At 40.4% G+C, this 18597-nt stretch overlaps 1 protein-coding gene across 1 annotated transcript in view; it reads right to left on the bottom strand.

The window, feature by feature from the left end:
* PLXDC2 (plexin domain containing 2) overlaps window positions 1-18597 on the bottom strand; it is a 463678-nt gene that overhangs the window by 274320 nt on the left and 170761 nt on the right. Inside the window, exon 2 of the mRNA XM_032167336.2 lies at window positions 9906-10117. Coding sequence (XP_032023227.1) covers window positions 9906-10117 — 212 coding nt within the window. The remainder of the gene's footprint in view (window positions 1-9905; window positions 10118-18597) is intronic.

The following is an 18597-nucleotide window of genomic DNA, read 5'->3' as shown; positions in this document are numbered from 1 at the left end:
ATTCATCATACTACAGATCTTCATGGAAATAAGTAGTGGCTCTGATGTTCCCCCAGATGCAGTAATAAAAATAATGCTATCAGCATGTCTGTGCCAAGTCAGATTTATTTAGCCTTTGAGCTATAATCAATTCATTATTCCATTTGTGATTCTGAAAATCACAGGAAGAAAACATAGTCTTTAAGGTCTAATCCATTGATATGGAATGGGATTGCCCAGTGAATGATCCCAGAAGCTCTCTCCTTATTGCCAGGAAAACAGACAGCTGAGAAGATGAGTTATGGTCCCCACAGGGACACGAGCTGAGCTGAATTCAATATTCCTTGAGACCTGGTAACCCCAATCTACGCACTGGTGGATGACATTTTTCATACTTTGCTAAACTGCTGGCAGTTAAGCCTGGACCATATGGTGTGGGATCCTCAAATGTGAATTTCCCTGTACAATCCCCCTGCCATGCTTGGGAGAGCAAAGAAATCCCTCCCAGGAGTACCGTCCCTCTGTGGGTGCATCCAGCTGCACTCTGGCCCCAGCACACCTCTCCATGAGCCACCAGGAGAACGGAGGCCTCCTGCATCTTCTGACCTCCCTGCTCCTGAGTTCCAGCCCATACTCAATGGCCACTTGCTCCTTCATCCTGAGCCCTTCGTTCAACATATAAAGAATGGACATATTCTGAACTACCAAAACAACTAATTTTAACATGATTTTTAAAAATCAACTAGACAAATATTTAGACCTATGACATTGGGCTGAACTATAATTTTCATATTGAAAATAATAATTTTCATCTGAGTATATTTGATATGTCCTCTTGGCAATTAGTATAGGCAAAGAAGAGAAATATGTTTGCAAAATGATAAAATAGAAAGTCAGCTGATTAACTGTTACCTGGCATTCTCTATATTCGAATTCACCTATCACTGTCACTATTTAATGCAGAGTAAGGATATATTAAAGTCCTCATGGATGGCTATGGAATTAAAGTAGAAAGAACTTGATGTGATGATCATGTAATTAATCTTAGGATCCCTTGGGGAATGGGGAGATTAAATATGAGATTTCTCTTTCAACATGGAGAATGCAAGAATATTATTCACCCTGAAACATAATTTTTGTTCTGAAAATAAATTATATGACTAATGCAGTTAATAATTTTACAATCTGCATGTATCATTCTAAAGACTATTTTCATGCCATGGCTATAAGTAAACTCAATTAGCTAACAGTGAAGCATCAAAGAGAAAATTCAGTTATCCTTCATGGAACTCTTTGAAGGACAGTTATGGATCTTTTTCCATTTTTATTTCAATAAAGAGCTGACATGTCAAGCTAAGAATAATCTATAATTGAGCAATATATATGATACTCTATTTTAATCCTTATTATCTTTTTAGAGGGTGAGCAATAATTGCAGATATCACTTCTGTCTGATTTACTATTTTCGGTACACTTTCTTCTTTGCAAAGTAAAGTCCTCATCAATATGCTAAAAGAAAATGAACGGGAGAAAATCAGAAGTTTAAAATCCATGTGTTTTTGCAAATAACTCAAACAGAAAAGACTGAAATAGATTTTGCTGTGAGTTAACACACAACCTTTGGCAACACAGAGTGGAAGAAAGAAGGCTAGTTCTCAACCCACATTAGATAGGGGCTGTCAAGGTAGCATCAGGCCACTCTGCCAGGAAAGGCAATGGCAGAGACCTACAATTAACCTTTAGAATCAAGCAAGGAACAGAAAGTCGGGCAAAATTTCAGCAATATTGATCAATTTAAATGAATGAGTAGAAATCTAAATATTTCTGAAATTCATATGCTCATCCATAGCCCTTCCCCTAACCACTATCTCATGTCACACCACAACAATTCTAATCTAAATTTAACTCATCTTTTCACTCCTAGATTTGGGATTTCTGATTCAGTTCCCATAGCGATCAGGTAGGAGCATCAATGCAAACTTGCCTTTCCGTATTTAATATTGTATAGCAGTTTCCAAGTACCTTCCTGATAAATTCCAAACATCTTAGTTAGTGTCATACACAATGAAGTTTAAAATCTTGCTCCTGGTTATCTGTGTAAAACACGCTATCTAGTATGACCTTGACACCTGGCTACCTTCCGACACTTTCTTCGTGACTTGGTTCAGATGACACCTCATCACTGCATTAATCCTGCCTCTCTACAGAACAAAGGGCTCCTTCTGCCTGTTCATGAACCTACGAGATATTTCTCCTTTTCAATTGCATGCTTTCACATGCTTTCATTCTCATCTTCTGTGGAAGCCAACCTGACACCTACAAGCATTTGGAAGATTTCAATTCACTTTGATGCCCAAGATGTGCACTTCTTCAGGATTAATCTTTGCCTTCCCTTTGCACAATTTTCTGATGTTGCCGCCACATGTTAAACATCTACCAGTTTAAGATCCCCCCAAAAGGAAATATTTCACACACCAAAACTCCATCAGATTTTCACATTCGTAATAAATATAGTGAAAGGACTGTTCAATACCAAAGGATACTTTCTTTTGAAAAATGTCAAAAATCTACACTATCACATTCTTCTTGTACATAAGTGTTTTATTCCAAGAATTCACTGAGCACAATAGTAGTGTAAGGACAGAACCAGCATAGCAGCATTCTGCAAAATTTTATCACTCTATTTCTGTGAAATGGGATGATGTCTTACTACTCCTTTATAGTTATATTCATTATTGTACTGTCAGACCTCTGAAATTGAGTGAGCTTCCTTAGGCTTAAAATATAGACGAGGAGTAAGATTTTCCACATCTAAGGATAATCCAATGTGCTCTCTTGTATTGGTTCGTTCTCAAGCTGCTGATAAAGACATACCCGAGGCTGGGTAATTTATAAAGAAAAAGAGGTTCAATGGACTCACAGTTCCACATGGCTGGAGAGGCCTGACAATCATGGCAGAAGGTGAAGGAGGAGCAAAGTCATGTCTTGCATGGCGAAAGGCAGGGAAACTCTGCTTTATGAAACCATCCGATCTCAAGAGACTTGTTCACCATCATGAGAACAGTATGGGAAGAGCCTGCCTCTATGATTCAGTGATTTCCCACTGGGTCTTTCCCACAAGACATGGGAATTATGGGAGCTATACAACTCAAAAAGAGATTTGGGTGGGGACACAGCCAAACCACATCATCTCTATACTACAAACATAACATGGAGATTCTGTCCACATCAACATTACAAAATTTGCTTTTTCTTCATAAAATAATCATCAGCACAATCACATTTTTTATTTTTATTTTTTTGAGATGGAGTTTCACTTTCATCGCCCAGGCTGGAGTGTCGTGACACGATCTCGGCTCACTGCAATCTCCACCTCCCAGGTTCAAGCAATTCTCCTGCCTCAGCCTCTTGAGTAGCTGGGACTACAACACGCACCACCATGCTTGGCTAATTTTGTACTTTTAGTAGAGACAGGGTTTCACTATGTTGGCCAGGCTGGTCTTGAACTCCTGACCGCAAGTGATCCACCTGCCTTGGCCTCCCAAAGTGCCGGGATTACAGGCGTAAGCCACCACGCCTGGCCTACATTCTTTTTTTAGATTAAGTATTTGCTGGTGACTTATTTCCTCTCAAATAGATTTTCTAGTTAAAGGCTGCAATCAGCTATTGGAGCCCACACAATGACCTGTGTACAGCAATTAGCAACTGGTAAAATTTTTAAAGAAACATATTGTACAATTTGTAAAAATAAGATGCCAACACAACTGGCAGTGTATGTGTGATAGCTGAAGATCAAAGAGAGTTTTTAGATGTGGATTTAAGAGAAAAACTGTTTATCTCTACTTTTTAGCTAAATCTATCACACATATTTATTGATCATTCTTGACTGTACTTTCCTCACATATGAACTTTAATGCACATGAATAATACAACAGTTGCTGGATACAACTGAAATTTTTAATTAGGTACCAGAATGAGAATTCCATGAAACATACTGTTGGCAGGCACCTAAATTCAATCTAAGATTTCTGCTCTCAAAACTAATAGCTAAATCCTTGCAACCCAAAGTGTGGCCTATTGCCTACCCACAACTATATCACCTGAGACCTTATTAGAAACAGAATATCAGACCAGCTCCAGCCTAGAACTAAGAAATCAGAATGTGCATTTTAACCAGATTCCCAGGTGATTTGTAAGCTTGTTAAAGTTTCAGAGGCATTGGCCTAGCTCCCAATCTCTGAGTCACTTTTGATCATGAAACTATACTAATATGATCCATAAGCCCTATTTTTAAAACCTCCCTTCTTCAGTCATCCAGTGGCTTTTGAATCAAGGCAAAAATCACACAGTACAGTCCCTTTAATAAACACTTTCAATGTCCCAAGAGTGGGAATGTGACACTTCCAAATATTGCATGTGAATAAGCATTCAAAACCACATATTTGGTCTAGCATGTCACAAAGGACTTTGAGACCGATTTCTATAAAGTGAAGAACTGTAAGTGACCAACACTATTCTACAGCAATAGGCTGGTGAAACTGAGCTTTATGAAGCATCAGTAATTTCAGCCAACACTGCTGAAGCACTCTCCATCCTATGAGGTGCTATCATTGCTACGACAGCTTCATGCCAGATAATGGGAAGGTGGCCAGCTTCCAGGGGAAGACGCTTGCCCTGCTCATTTACACATGTGTCCCTGAGGTTGTGGAATTCACTGAAGGCTGCCCCAAAAAGGCCAAATCACGACTGGAATCCAATCCTGCCTGAAAGCCCTGTAAGCCTTTATATTCCCAAAATAATTATACAAAGTAGCGCATGCAGTGACTGTTTCCCGACACCTCATTTTTAATACCCACACATCAGCAGAAGGTACTCTACTTCTCACCTGGCTAAGTGGTAATATGTCCGTATGAATGAATAAAGGAAATACAAGAAGAAAGGTCTCACAGAAATCAACATTCAGATCAACAGCGGCATTTGCCATCTGTTGGGTCCCTGCTTATTCAACAGGATATACAGTTGGCTTCTAGAGATTTTATATGTCCAAGGGAAGAATATTAGAAAATGAAAACAATAACAACAACAAAACCCTAACTGGAAGAATTCTTTAACCGGGATACCAAGTTTTACAATCCTTCCATTATCTGTTCTTGTGAAGAGCCAGAAAAAATACTGTCACCAAGCACCAAGTGAAGAGAATAACAGCCTTTATGTCAAAATAGTAAACATGCTATTGTCCTGTTTTGGTTTGGGGTTTTTGTTGTTGTTGTTGTTTTATTTAAGTGAAAGTAGAACATAAAGTCGAGACAATGAAAAAAATGAGGAGAACATCTGAGGAATACCATTCTGGGTGGTTTTTGTCTCACTGTGATACACATAATTTTAACAGTCACTACTGCAGCCAGGGCTACGAGACAAAATAATTCTGATCCCTGAAACTGAGTTTGAAAGCATCTAAAGGAAAAAAGCACACAGAGTCTTTCTAGCTCATTGTTTGTATTTAGCAATACAAACCAAAAAGATAAGCAAGATCTTGTAACAATGCCAGGCACAGAGTATTCACGTTATAACCATTTGGTTTCTTTCTTAGTTCTGTTTAACAATGGGGCAAAACTATTTTCCCCAAAAGTGATGCAACCGTGTTCACAAACACCTTTCTTACCTTTTTTTTTTTTTTTCTTAGACTGAGTCTCGCTCTGTCGCCCAGGTTGGAGTGTGGTGGCGGAATCTCGGCTCACTGCAACCTCCACCTCCCGGGCTCATGCAGTTCTCATCCTCAGCCTCCTGAGTAGCTGGGATTACAGGCGCTTGCCAGCACGCCTGGCTAATTTTTGTATTTTTAGTAGAGACAACGTTTCACCATGTTGGCCAGGCTGATCTCAAACTCCTGACTTCAGCTGATCCGCCCACCTCGGCCTACCAAAGTGCTGGGATTACAGGTGTGAGCCACTGCACCTGGCCCACAAATACCATTTCAAGAGCCAGGATGAGTAAAACTTTCTGATATGGTTTGTACATTTGTCCCTTCCAAATCTCATTTGGAAATGTAGAGGTGTCTGAATCATGGGGGCAGATCCCTCATGAATGGCTTAGTGCCATCCCCTTGGTGATGAGTGAGTTGAGGAGAGATCTGGTTGTTTGAAAATGTGCAGCACCATGCCCCTCACTCTCTTGTTCCTGCTCTCTTCATGTGACATGCCTGCTCCTGCTTCACCTCCTGCCATGGTTGAAACCTTCCTGAGGCCACACCAGAAGCCAAGCAGATGCTGGAGCTATGCTTCCTGTATGGCCTACAGAACCGTGAGCTAAATCAACCTCTTCTCTTTATGAATTACCCAGTCTCAGTATTTCTTTAAAGGAAGGCAAAAATGGCCTAGTACACTTTCCAAACTTTCAGAGGTAGATTTTTGTTTCCGAAACTAGTGGCAGTGCCAAGGAGCTACTTGAGGAGCTTTAGATCCCAATGATCTCCGTCAATCCCCAGAACCCCATCAAAATAAATGAATCTTGAAATAAAAGCAGTGTTCTTAGTATGCAACTCTGGCTTCAAGACAAGTCTTTTATGAGCCAGACTGAAGCCCCACAATTACCCTCATATGGATACTCAGGGGCTGCTGCTGTTCAAAATCACTACATAATTCAAGTGTCATTTGTCTTTCCTTTGGCTAGAAAGAGTAACGTCAAGCCTAAAGGATCAACCTTGTGAGCCTGGCAAAGCTTGCATTTGAATACCAGCTGGGTTTGAATACTCATTAATGGGAGACCTTAGGAAAATACTAAAACCTAAATCTGAAATTGCCCTCATGTAAAAAAATCATTGAAATTGCCCAGAAAACATGGAGACACAAATCTTTCGAGGCTGCTGTGGACCAAACAAGATAGCATCCACACAGTACCTGGCCGATCTTAGCCCTGGGTGAGTACCCACCAAACAGTCCACTGGGCCATCCTTCTGCCCTCTTTTTACTGATTCAAAACTACTGACACTTAGTGGTCTCCCTCTGTTAAGGTAAAAAGTAGAAAAATTGGCTGAATCACAAAATTACAGCTACAGTAACCACTGGGATTGTATTGTCAGGAGTGTTAATATACCTCCAATTAAAGAGATTTCTTATTTTATAAATGATTAAGAAAATTCAGCACTCCACGAGAGAGATCGCGGAGTTCTTAGAATCTGTGTTAAGAAAATTCAGCACCCCACAGGAGATTCCAAGAACTCTTGGAATCTGTGTTCTCCTCTTTCCCTTTTTAAAGAAATTTTAAAATCTTTACATACTTAGGGGGTACGAGTGCAGATTTTGTGCATTTCATCGTGGTGAAGTCTGGGCTTTTAGCTAAATAGGTATATGTTGTTCCCTTTCAATATCCATCGAGTCCTAGTTCTGGGCAGAGCGTAAACGCCTCTGCTTCTATTCAGTTCTCCTTTCTTGATGCTGCACCCCAGCTAAAGAGTGGCTCGGGGAAGAATTATGTTGCCTCCCCCAAGTAGCTATAACATCATCATTGTCAAAATAGCAGGCCACTCTGCAGGAGTCAGAATAGCCTCTTATAGATATCATAAGGCTTCTGCTCCTGACACATCGACCGTTGCCTGGTAAGGGACCTGGCTGGGGCAGCCTGCGAACACCATGGCCGCATAATAGCTAATGCCATGGAGTGGGGTTTGAGAAATTGCTATATTTTTCAAATATACTGAATTCCCACAGCCTATACTTCAGATCTTCTGAAGATTTCTCTCACTGTGAGGGAACAAAATGATGCCTTGATACTATTTGCAGGACTAGGTAGTATCTGCTTCAGGAAGCTGAGTTCTTTTTCTTAAATAATGAGTATTTCAGGCATTGTGGTGCAGTAAAAAGAATGCTGCCTGGTTCTTAAAAATCATAAGCCTGTCAGCTCAGAGAAAGTAGGAACTGAAACTTCAGGTTGAGAGAGAATGTACCAGCACACAATGAGCAGACCGTACGTGACTATAGAACTCTGATGCAACCTCTCCAGCAGCCAGTTCAGGAAGCCACACCACAGCCTTGGCAGTAGTCAGCCCGGAAAGGTCAGGACTTCCTTAGTAACTGAGAGCTTCTCTATTTCTTTGTCTTCACATCACTCTCGGGACTAACCATCAAAAGCCAAAGATGTTCCTCAAACTAATAATATAAGATGCTGTTTCTTGCCAGGTGCGGTGGCTCATGCCTTTAATCCAAGCACTTTAGGAGGCCAAGGCAGGTGGATCACTTGAGGTCAGGAGTTCAAGACCAACGTGGCCAACATGGTGAAACCCCGTCTCTACTAAAAATACAAAAATTAGCCGGGTGTGGTGGTGCACACCTGTAATCCCAGCTACTCAGGAGGCTGAGGCAGGAGAATGGCTTGAATCCGGGAGGCAGAGGTTGCAGTGAGCCGAGATCATGCCACTGCACTCCAGCCTGAGTGATAGAACGAAACTCAGTCTCAAAACAAACAAACAAACAAACATGCTGTTTCTAATTAGCCCACTTCCAGGTTTGCCATGCCAACAGCCTCTGATCAGAGTGCATCTGAACCTTCTATTTTTCACCAAAAACCTTCCCACTCCCCGGCCTGTCTTCATATCTCTGCTGAAAACAAGTGATGGCAGCCGAAGCCGTCCCCGAACAAACTGGATAAATCACCTCTGTTTGTTCTCATTTGGGTGGTCTTTGCTTTTTTGCCCAAGTTTACTTGCTTATTTCTGTTGTACCTAGTTTACAAACAAGATCGTATTTTGTGATTTGCAGCGCTAAGGACTACAGAAACTTAAGAAATAACACCACCTTTGAGGCCTTTGAGCAACCCTGAAATCTGCCTAAAATGCACCCTCTGCAAATGTCTGTACTTAACAAACTTTTCTCTGACCATTCTCCTCCCTCCGCTTCATAGCTCCAACCATAATAAAGAATAACTCACAGTCAGAGAGACCAATCATCCCAGTTTGTCTAGAACTGTTCCATATTTAACACTGGAAGCCATCCTATGTTCCAGAAAATCTCTCGGCCCCAAGCCACTGGAACCAGTGGTCACCCTATGAGACAGTCCTGGAGATGTCATTTTACACCTCAGCCACACTGCAGAGGAAATTTACTCTGCCTAGCGTGCCCCTCCCTCTTCCCATCAACAGTTCATCAATTGGGTGAACTCCTCTCAATCTGTTAAGCCCCTACCTAAATGTCCAGTTCTAGGCTAAGCCTCTTTGACAACACCCCAACTCTCAATCCCAAGCAGTTTCATCACACTCTCCTTCATGCCACACTACAGCCTGCATACTTTTATTGTACATATCACATGGCCCTGGGATGATTTGCTTATGGTACTTAGATGCTCTTACATAGGGCCAGGTGAGGTGGCTCATGCCTGTAATCCCAGCAATTTGGGAGGGCTTCGTGGGCGGATCACTTAAGGTCAGGAGTTCCAGACCAGCCTGGCCAACATGGTGAAATGCCATCTCTACTAAAAATACGAAAAATAGCCAAGCGTGGTGGCATGTGCCTGTAGTCCCAGCTACTCAGGAGGCTGAGGCAGAATAATTGTTTGAACCCAGGAAGCAGAGGTTGCAGTGAGCTGAGATTGTGCCGCTGCACTCCAGCCTGTGTGACAAGAGTGAGACTCTATCTAAAAAAAAAAAAAAAAAAAAAAATGTTCTTACACAATGAATTCCTTGAGAGCAGGCACACTATTGTTGCCTCACTGCTAACTGTCATCACCACACCAAGCCTATGTTTATCTGTAAATGAATTAATGGAGGGTAAAGTGGCTTAGCTATTATATTTATTAATGAATTAAATTGTTCTTTAAAAGAAATCCAAAAGTTCTAGATTGAGATGAAGAGACAACTTATGTGTATATATAAAAGTTGGGCACCTACGTGAAATATATTCATTAATCCATTTCAATTACCCAGATTATTTATCTACCTCGATTTGAGTGTTATTGTCCTGCCCATCATCCAGCAGCAGGTCTGTGAAGCTTCTGGGCTCAGGAGAGTCTTGGCCGACGCTTGCTCGGTTCGTGTCTACCGCCTTGAGAAAGTCCAAATTTCTTTTCCACCTGTGGCTGTACGCGTGTGAATCGACTTCCACCTCCTCCTCTGTGTGAGGGAAGGCCTGAGCAACTCCATACTGCCAATCTGTTTGAAAAAGAAAGAAAATGTGTTACCACTCATTATGTGTACCATACATGCACGTGCTATCGGCTCGAGAAGAAAAAAGAATTCTGTAAGGCACGAGAATAGGAAACTAACTTACAGCAGTTAAATCTGTTTACTTGTAATATCTTGAGCTGGTACGAACATCTCTGATTGGAATGCAATTGCAGGAAACACCAGGAGTTGTGACAATGGTTAATGGGCAGATCTTGCGGAGTTTTTAAAAACAGATGTGCAGCCCTGAAGCAATGCATTTTTATTCCCTTCCCTCGCCCCCTCCACACGCACACTTCATAAACATTCTCTAGCTGTTCTGAGAAAGCAAGCTAGAATCCAAACAAAAGGATGAAACCAAGTGATTGTCAGATTATTTTGAAAATAAAAGTCAGACCTCATTAACTTGTAAGCTTCTGTTTATTTCACTTGAGTCATGCTGGACAGCAAAGAGATACCAGTGTATATGAACGGGTTAAATAATATATGAAATTGTCTTCGTGTAAATGGGTGAAACCACCTTGTAGCTTACAAGCCAGTCTTGGTTCATTGCCTGACCCATCTAATAAGTAAGACCCTCAGGAGTCATCACTGCACTTTTGCTCATCTGTATCATTCTCACCTTGAAATCTCGTCAGGTTCTAAAGGATGACAGTGATGGGCACTTATAGAAATGGATGGGAAGGCAAGGAGATCAAATCACAAAGGCATTTTAAAGTCATCTGCAGGGACTGGCCTTGCTGACCCAGCTCATCCTGCTACTCAAGGAGGAAAAAATGAGATGTAATCATTGCTCCTCGTCTTTCATTTCGGTAGGTCAGCAGGGGAAGGCGTGCCACAAGTATTGGAAATTCAGTTTCTGAACAAGAACAGCCTTCTTCCACCCAACTATTACTAAAAGATATGAATGGACGGGTTTTAGAACTGGCAAGATATGGGTTCAAAAAGGCAGAAGAGAGCAGTGATTTAATTACAGCCATTATGTTCCCCTTGGTACAAGAACATTCTAAGAAACCAAAATGTATTTAATGCAGCTTATAATACATTGATGGAGCTACTTAGAACTCTAATAACTAACTTAAGATTACCACTACCTATCACAGGCATAATTACCTAAACTACCTCCTTTTCAACTCAGAAAGGTGCTAGTAATTCTTCTAGACAGAGAGGATATTATTTGGTTTCACAGTACACTTAAAAGATCTCTTATTGTCTGATGTTTTGATGCATAGAGTAAGGATATATGCTTGTCTCATACCAGAGAGAAACACTACCATGACGTCTGCCATCTAGACCTTTCCTTGAGCTCACAGAATGTTAGAGCTCAAAAGGACCACAGAGACCAAAGTAGCCAAAACTCCATAGGGAGAAACCCAAGAGCAAGAGAAATGTAGCATTATGTTCATTTTATTGAATTGTTAGAGGCTGAAGAAAAGAAAAAAAAAACTCATGTACATAAAGGGCTGAGTGTGGACACCCTCCTGCCCTCCATACATTAAGTGTTTAATAAGCACATCTAAGCAGTATTGTCACCATCACGGTAGAAAATATCTATTTTTGTAACACTGTTGTCCCTACTGGCCATTGGATAGTACTCAAAATGTGTTTATTGACTGACTGAATGAGTGGACGAATGAATTGTTGACAGTCTTTCTGGAGCAAGCATCATCGGACTAGGCAAAATTAAGTAATGAGAAAACTACTGTGCAAGGAAAAATCCAGGACTCTTGGGCTGGAATTCTTTCCAACAGGTTTGCTGGTTGTAGGATCCGGCATAATTCTAAAAAAGTCTCCGTGCTTTTGTTATTCTATATTTTAAATGGGAATGAAAATATCCTGCCTGCAAAAGCAGACAGCTTTTCCTGAGAATGTGTCAGGCTCTAAGACCTATGGTTTTAGGCAAAGCTACATAAAGCAATTTTAGTTGCTTTATTTATATATCCTGCTTCATTACCAAAAATATACCAGGCAGCTTATAACCCAGGTAAGCAATAAAACTTTACGACAACCAGATAAGACCTCCTAGCACAACACTTAGGTCAATGTCAGATACCTGCATTTTCCTTGCATTTGCTATAGTAGCTCTTAGCAAATTACACCCCTGACATAGCTATGTAAACACAAAGAGTCATGTAGGAACCACTGAAAGCCCATGCAGGATCCTTGTTAGAATGTCAACCTAGATAAGAAATGGTAGCAAACATCATGCAGAGAATAGATTAAATGATTCCAGATTTAAAAAAATGGTATTTAAAAAACATACACACTAAGGGAAGAGTGTCAACCAGAGGCCTGTCTTTCAAAATGTAAATCAGAAAAAAAAAAAAAAAAAAAAACACCTACAACTTCAAAGGATTTTTCTTCATTAAAATCTTCAAAACAGAATTTCAAAGCAGCTCTTGGTTTCTTTTAAATAAGTGTTACTTCTTCCTCCTTGATATTAATTTTTACCATTTTTTAGATATTTATAACATAGGACAAAACAGAACTTTCTGGAATACCCATTAGCACCTTCCCTCCCGTTTTAAATTAGCTTCTGGGATCCTGGTACAGAACAGAAAGTAAAGGGAATGCCTAATACTGCAGGAGTCTTCTGCATGGGATTCTACTTCTAAACTTTCTCAAATTCGCTTTCCTATTTTTCTTCCTGCCTTCCTTCTCTAGAGAACAAATGAAAAGGAGCTCCAAAACTTAGAAACGATAAAGTCTCTATTTCCCACTTAAGTTGAAATTTGAGAAGTCTGATGAATGTGTCAAACTCTTGTTTTTGTACTGAACATTCAAGCTCATCCTTTAGTAAGATTATTAGGAAACAGTAAATTTAGCAGACAGGTATGAGACAAGCATATATCCTTACTCTAGCACTTATAAGGTTTGGTCTCTAGACAGCTGAGGTTTGATTTTTTCCCCCACTGTTTAGCAGCGTTTTATGATTTTGTATCTCTCGCTTGCTGTCACCATTGACAGCTGTTACAGTCAAATGTTGACAAACCTCCATCTCTGTGCCTCCTAGAATTTGCTACCTCAAACTTGGAAAACAGATCTCTTGCTTGCTCTAATTGTGTTTGTAAAGAGTAAACAGGATCTCAGGAAAAACCTGAGGGGTTTTCTAATGAGAACATTTGTGAGCTTTAGGGCCTGGCATCCATGAATATCCTTTTGGTTGCTTCTTTTGGTTGGCATTTTAACTTAATTCTTTCTCTCTGGTTATGTCATGAATAAACATGTTTACCTGGTCGTGCATAGAGGAAATCCTATTATATGTTCATAATTCGGTAGTACATGGCTCATCAAGACCGAAAAGTATGAAACTGAGTTAGATTTTGATCCCACTTCTAAATGATTTTTAGAGAAGATAAAACAAGTCAAGATATATATCTTACAGAATAAAGACAGGATAATCAGGAAAATCACAGCTTTGTTATCTATATTGTAAATTACTCCTAGGCATTTCACAGACTTTCAAAGTCATACAAATATTTTAAATTACTCTTTAAATCAGCACCAAAACAAATTACTCAGAAGACGAAGGAATATATGTGACATAATTTTTCCCTTTCCAGCTGTAGTAAAAACAAAAACAACAGGAGGGATCTTTGAATAGTCTGGCTGAACAGATTGTTTGCTTTCTGTCTACTGTATGTTAATTAAACCACTGATGGAAAAACCTTCAAAGATCATTTTCCCCAACATATTTGGCCATAGTCATTAATCACATAGCTCATGGAAACACTAAATGCACCTCTTGATTCCCATTGGAATATAAGAAGAGGAAGCTTTGAAAACACATTTCTGTAAATACAATATATACATTGATCTTAATGCATTCTTGCAATTTTTTTGATCATAATAGCAGATAAACTATTGTTGTAGAAAATTCTTCATGTTTTTCCAATAAACATTAGTAGGAAACCCCACAACGTTCAGTTAATCTGAGAGTAGAACAGGAAATTCATGTGTATCCTCGTATATATCCTCATATTATTCTTTGCAAACCTTGCAGGTCTCTTTTTTGTCATTATGTACTATAATATAACACAAAAGCAAAAGAGAAGAAAGCTTTGCTTGGAAGGATATGTTTATGTATTATTCTAATGATTTTATTAAAATATCTTGCATTTAATTAATTTGCTGAAAACATTTGAACATTTTTTGAGTTTTAAATACAAAGCACACATATAAGACATGTGAAGCCACCAAAAAGTAACTGCATAAATTGACATGCAACTTATGTAACTGCACCTTATGACAAACACTTTGACCTGCACTTTTCAAGTGAACCGAATCACTACTGTAAATCCTCTGAAACATTCTGATTGTTCACTGAAAGCAGATCGGCTGGATAGACACATTTGAGACAAGATGAAAATATTTGGCTAAGATAGAATGCCATATGTCTTTGCATCTCAACTCATTGCAGAATCAAAGATAAAATTCTATAGAAACTAATTATATCCTTAGGTATGTCGATAAACTAGACTACCACAGCTTTGAGGTTTTAACTGGCAGCATTACAGACTAAGGTAGCTACAGAAGATAAAGCTTACAGAATGTTTGGTCCAGAGATACTAAGGAGTTGAATGGGACCTAGACACTCTATTTTATTCAAGCTCTGAAGAAGACTTTTGCATCTCCTAGGTTGAAGTTTGCCTCATATTCTATTCCCACCATAGGTGCTGATATGGTTTGGCTGTGTCCCCACCCAAATCTCATCTTGAATTCCCAAGTGTTGTGGGAGGGACCCAGTGGGAGATAATTGAATCATGGAGGAAGGTCTTTCCTGTGCTGTTCTAGTGATAGTGAATAAGTCTCATGAGATCTGATGGTTCTATAAGGGGAAGTTTCCCTGCACAACCTCTCTCTCTTTGCCTGCTGCCCTCCATGTAAGATGTGACTTGCTCCTCCTTGCCTTCCCCCATGATTGTGTGGCCTCCCCAGCCACATGGAACTGTAAGTCCATTAAATCTCCTTTTCCTGTATAAATTACCCAGTTTCAGGTATGTCTTTATTAGCATGGTGAAAATGGACTAATACAGGTGCCTCAGGTCATATTTCCATCATCTTTTGTCTCCTGGCTTCCTAGCCTGTTTGTTTGTTTGTTTCAGAGACAGGGTCCTGCTCTGTCACCTGGGCTTTAAGTGCAATGGCACAATCATAGCTTACTACAGCCTCAAATCCCTGGACTCAAGTGATCCTCCCACCTCAGCCTCCTGAGCAGCTAGAATTACAGGTGCACACCACCATGCCCACCTAATTTTTAATTTTATTTTTTGTAGAGATGGGGTCTCACTTTGTAGCCCAGGCTGGCCCCAAACCCCTGGCCTCGAGTGATCCTTCAGCCTCAGCCTTCCAAAAATGCTGTGATTACAGGCATGGGCCTCCATGCCTGGCTAATTTTTAATTTTATTTTTTGTAGAGATAGGGGTCTCATTTTATTGCCCAGGCTGGTCTTAAACTCCAGGCCCCAAGCAATCCTCCCACCTTGGCTTCCCAAAGTGCTGGGATTATAGAAGTGGGCCACAGTGCCCAGCCCTATCTAGTCTTATGTTGTCAAATTCTTCCTTTTACAACCTTTTCTCCACTTGCTACCAGAGACACCTTTCAAATTTTTCACTTCACTTTTCTGACAAGCCTCGAATGACTCCTTATACCTACTCAACTATAAGACACTCCATCCTTTTGTTCCAGCTATTTTTCTATCTCTTCCTTGTCCCCATCATGCCTATGCTCCCATCACACAGAATTTAATAGTCTCTTAACCTACAATGAATATAGTTACTATTGCATGGATGAAAGCCTTTACCCTACCCCAAGACTTTGGGAAATCTGATAACTCCTTCAAGATTCAGCTCAATATTGTCTGTTTAAATGAACTTCTCTTGACTCCCCCAGGTAGAGCTAATTGAGTTTTTTTCTATAATCCAGTAACTCCTTTGCCTGACTCCTTCAACATTCTTATGTCTACCACCACTGGAATGTGACACTGTGAGGAGGAGAGTTAACACAGCAGGCATGAGACTGCTATCCTTAGAAAGTGCTATTTGCAAGGCTGGCCCATGGCTGGCATCTGGAAATTTAGATTTAGGGAGGGTTCCCATCATTCCCTAACTGATAAAAGTGGCTCACAGTGCCTAAACCAGGCAAACAATAGGATTTATGCTGAACACCTTCCTTCCTTCTGGGAGTCTGGAATTTTGGTACATGCTAGACAAAAGGTAGTTTACATGACTAGCCCACAGTAGGACCTTGGGGACTGAGTTTTTAATGAACTTCTGGGATAGACAATATTTCACATTGTGAACGTGTTATAACAATTCATTCCTGAAAACATAAAATGCATAACATGTGTGTGGAAAGGACTCTTGGAATTTTGGCCCTAGTTTCCCTGGACATTTTCCCATGTGCTTTTCCCCTGTACCAATTTTGCTTTGTCTCCTTTTGCTGTAATAAATCCTAACCAGGAGCATGACTAGATGATGAGTCTTGTGAATCCCAACAGCAAAATCACCAAAGCTGGGGTAGTCTTGGCGACCACTGATACAGAGATGTCTCAAAATAGAGACTCTAGCTTATATGTTTTGTCCCATCAATACAAGCATGGACATTGGCATATAATACGTATCTAAAGTTTTTTAATAAAAATTCAATGAGGCCTGGCGCGGTGGTGGCTCACACCTGTAATCCCAGCACTTTGGGAGCCGAGGTGGGTAGCTCTCCTGAGGTCAGGAATTCTAGACCAGCTGGCCAACATGGTGAAACCCCGTCTCTACTAAAAATACAAAAAATTAGCCAGGAGTGGTGGTGCATGCCTGTAATCCCAGCTACTTGGGAGGCTGAGGCAGGAGAAATACTCAAACACGGGAAGCGGAGGTTGCAGTGAGCCGAGATTGCACCACTGGATTCCAGCCTGGGTAACAGAGTGAGACTCTGTCTCAAAAAAAAAAAAAAAAAAAAAAAAAATCAATAAATGAATGATTATCTAGGTTAACTGCTCATCTGAGACGATGTCTTAAAAGTTTATGTATGAAATCTCTTGTCTAACTTACTAAGATTTTAAACTGAGTGCAGTGGCTCATGCCTTTAATCCCAGCACTTGGGAGGTTGAGGCAAGCAGATTGCTTGAGACCAGGAGATGGAGACCTGCCTGGGTAACACAGCAAAATCCCATCTCTACTATAACGGCAAAATTTAGTAAATTTTGGTGAAAAACATTTGGGTATGGTGGTGTGTGCCTGCAGTCCCAGCTATGTGGGAGGCTGAGGTTGGGGGATCACTTGAGTCCAGGAGGACAAGGCTGCAGTGAGCCATGATGACACTAATGCATTCTAGCCTCCCAGCCTGGGTGACAGCAAGAAGCTGTCTCAAAAAAAAAAGATTTTAATCATGTTTCCAAGTAGTCAGAGAAAATGGTAAAAAAAAAAGGAGAATACAATGGGAAACAACCTATAAAAGCTTCTATTTACGCAAGGTGATCTTAACCCCAAAATAGCTCACTGGCCAGTTGGGTAATGTTTAGCTACATTTATAATTGCAGTTCATCATCTCTGTTCTTTGTGGTTAATGAAATCAGTAAGACAACACATGTCTTTTTGGAGAACATGGGCATGGCCCAGTGAGATTGAAAGGCTGTGAACTAGATGAAAAAAAAAGAACAATTTTAAGTTAAAACTAAAAGATGAGCAGAGAATGACTCTGGAAGTTCGAGGCATAAGGGTTCAATCTCTGAGGCAGCAGAGAATTAGAACCATGCAGGCCTGTGGCCAAGATGCAAGTGCCCTGCACATTCCCTGTTCTCTGTCCTTACCCTTCTCTGCCTTTGAAGTCATTGCAGGAGTTTGGGCCATTGTAGGGTAATGTTTTGGTGAAAAACATTTGGCAATTTAAATATATATATATATATATATATATAAAAAACGAAACAGAACGGGAAAATCCAATTAAGCAGGCACTCATTCCAAAATACACACTTGGCCAGGCACTGTTGCTCACGCCTGTAATCCCAGCACTTTGGGAGGCTGAGGTGTGTGGATCACCTGAGGTCAGGAGTTTGAGACCAGCCTGGCCAACATGGTGAAAGCCAGTCTCTACTAAAAATACAAAACTCAGCCAGATGAGGTGGCACGTGCCTGTAATCCCAGCTACTCGGGAGGCTGAGGCAGGAGAATTGCTTGAACCCGGGAGGCAGAGGTTGCAGTGAGCCCAGACCGCACCACTGCACTCCAGCCATGGATACAGAGTGAGATTCCATTTCAAAAATAAATGAATAAATAAATAAAACAAAAATACACACTTATCTAATTTACACCTTTAAAATGTAATGGTTTATAATTTTACTATTAAATAAAAGAGTAAAGAGACATTATAACTTTATGTGAAATGATGATATATTATCTTACGGAAAATATAAAGCATACCAAGCCTAATGAGCCATCATTAATAAAATTTAAGACAACTTCAAGGTATTGCTA

The sequence above is a fragment of the Hylobates moloch genome, unplaced genomic scaffold (assembly GCF_009828535.3).
Source record: "Hylobates moloch isolate HMO894 unplaced genomic scaffold, HMol_V3 SCAFFOLD_2, whole genome shotgun sequence".
Classification (NCBI taxonomy): Eukaryota; Metazoa; Chordata; class Mammalia; order Primates; family Hylobatidae; genus Hylobates; species Hylobates moloch.
The sequence above is the reverse complement of the archived record's forward strand: the minus strand, read 5'-3'. Positions and strand labels throughout refer to the sequence as shown.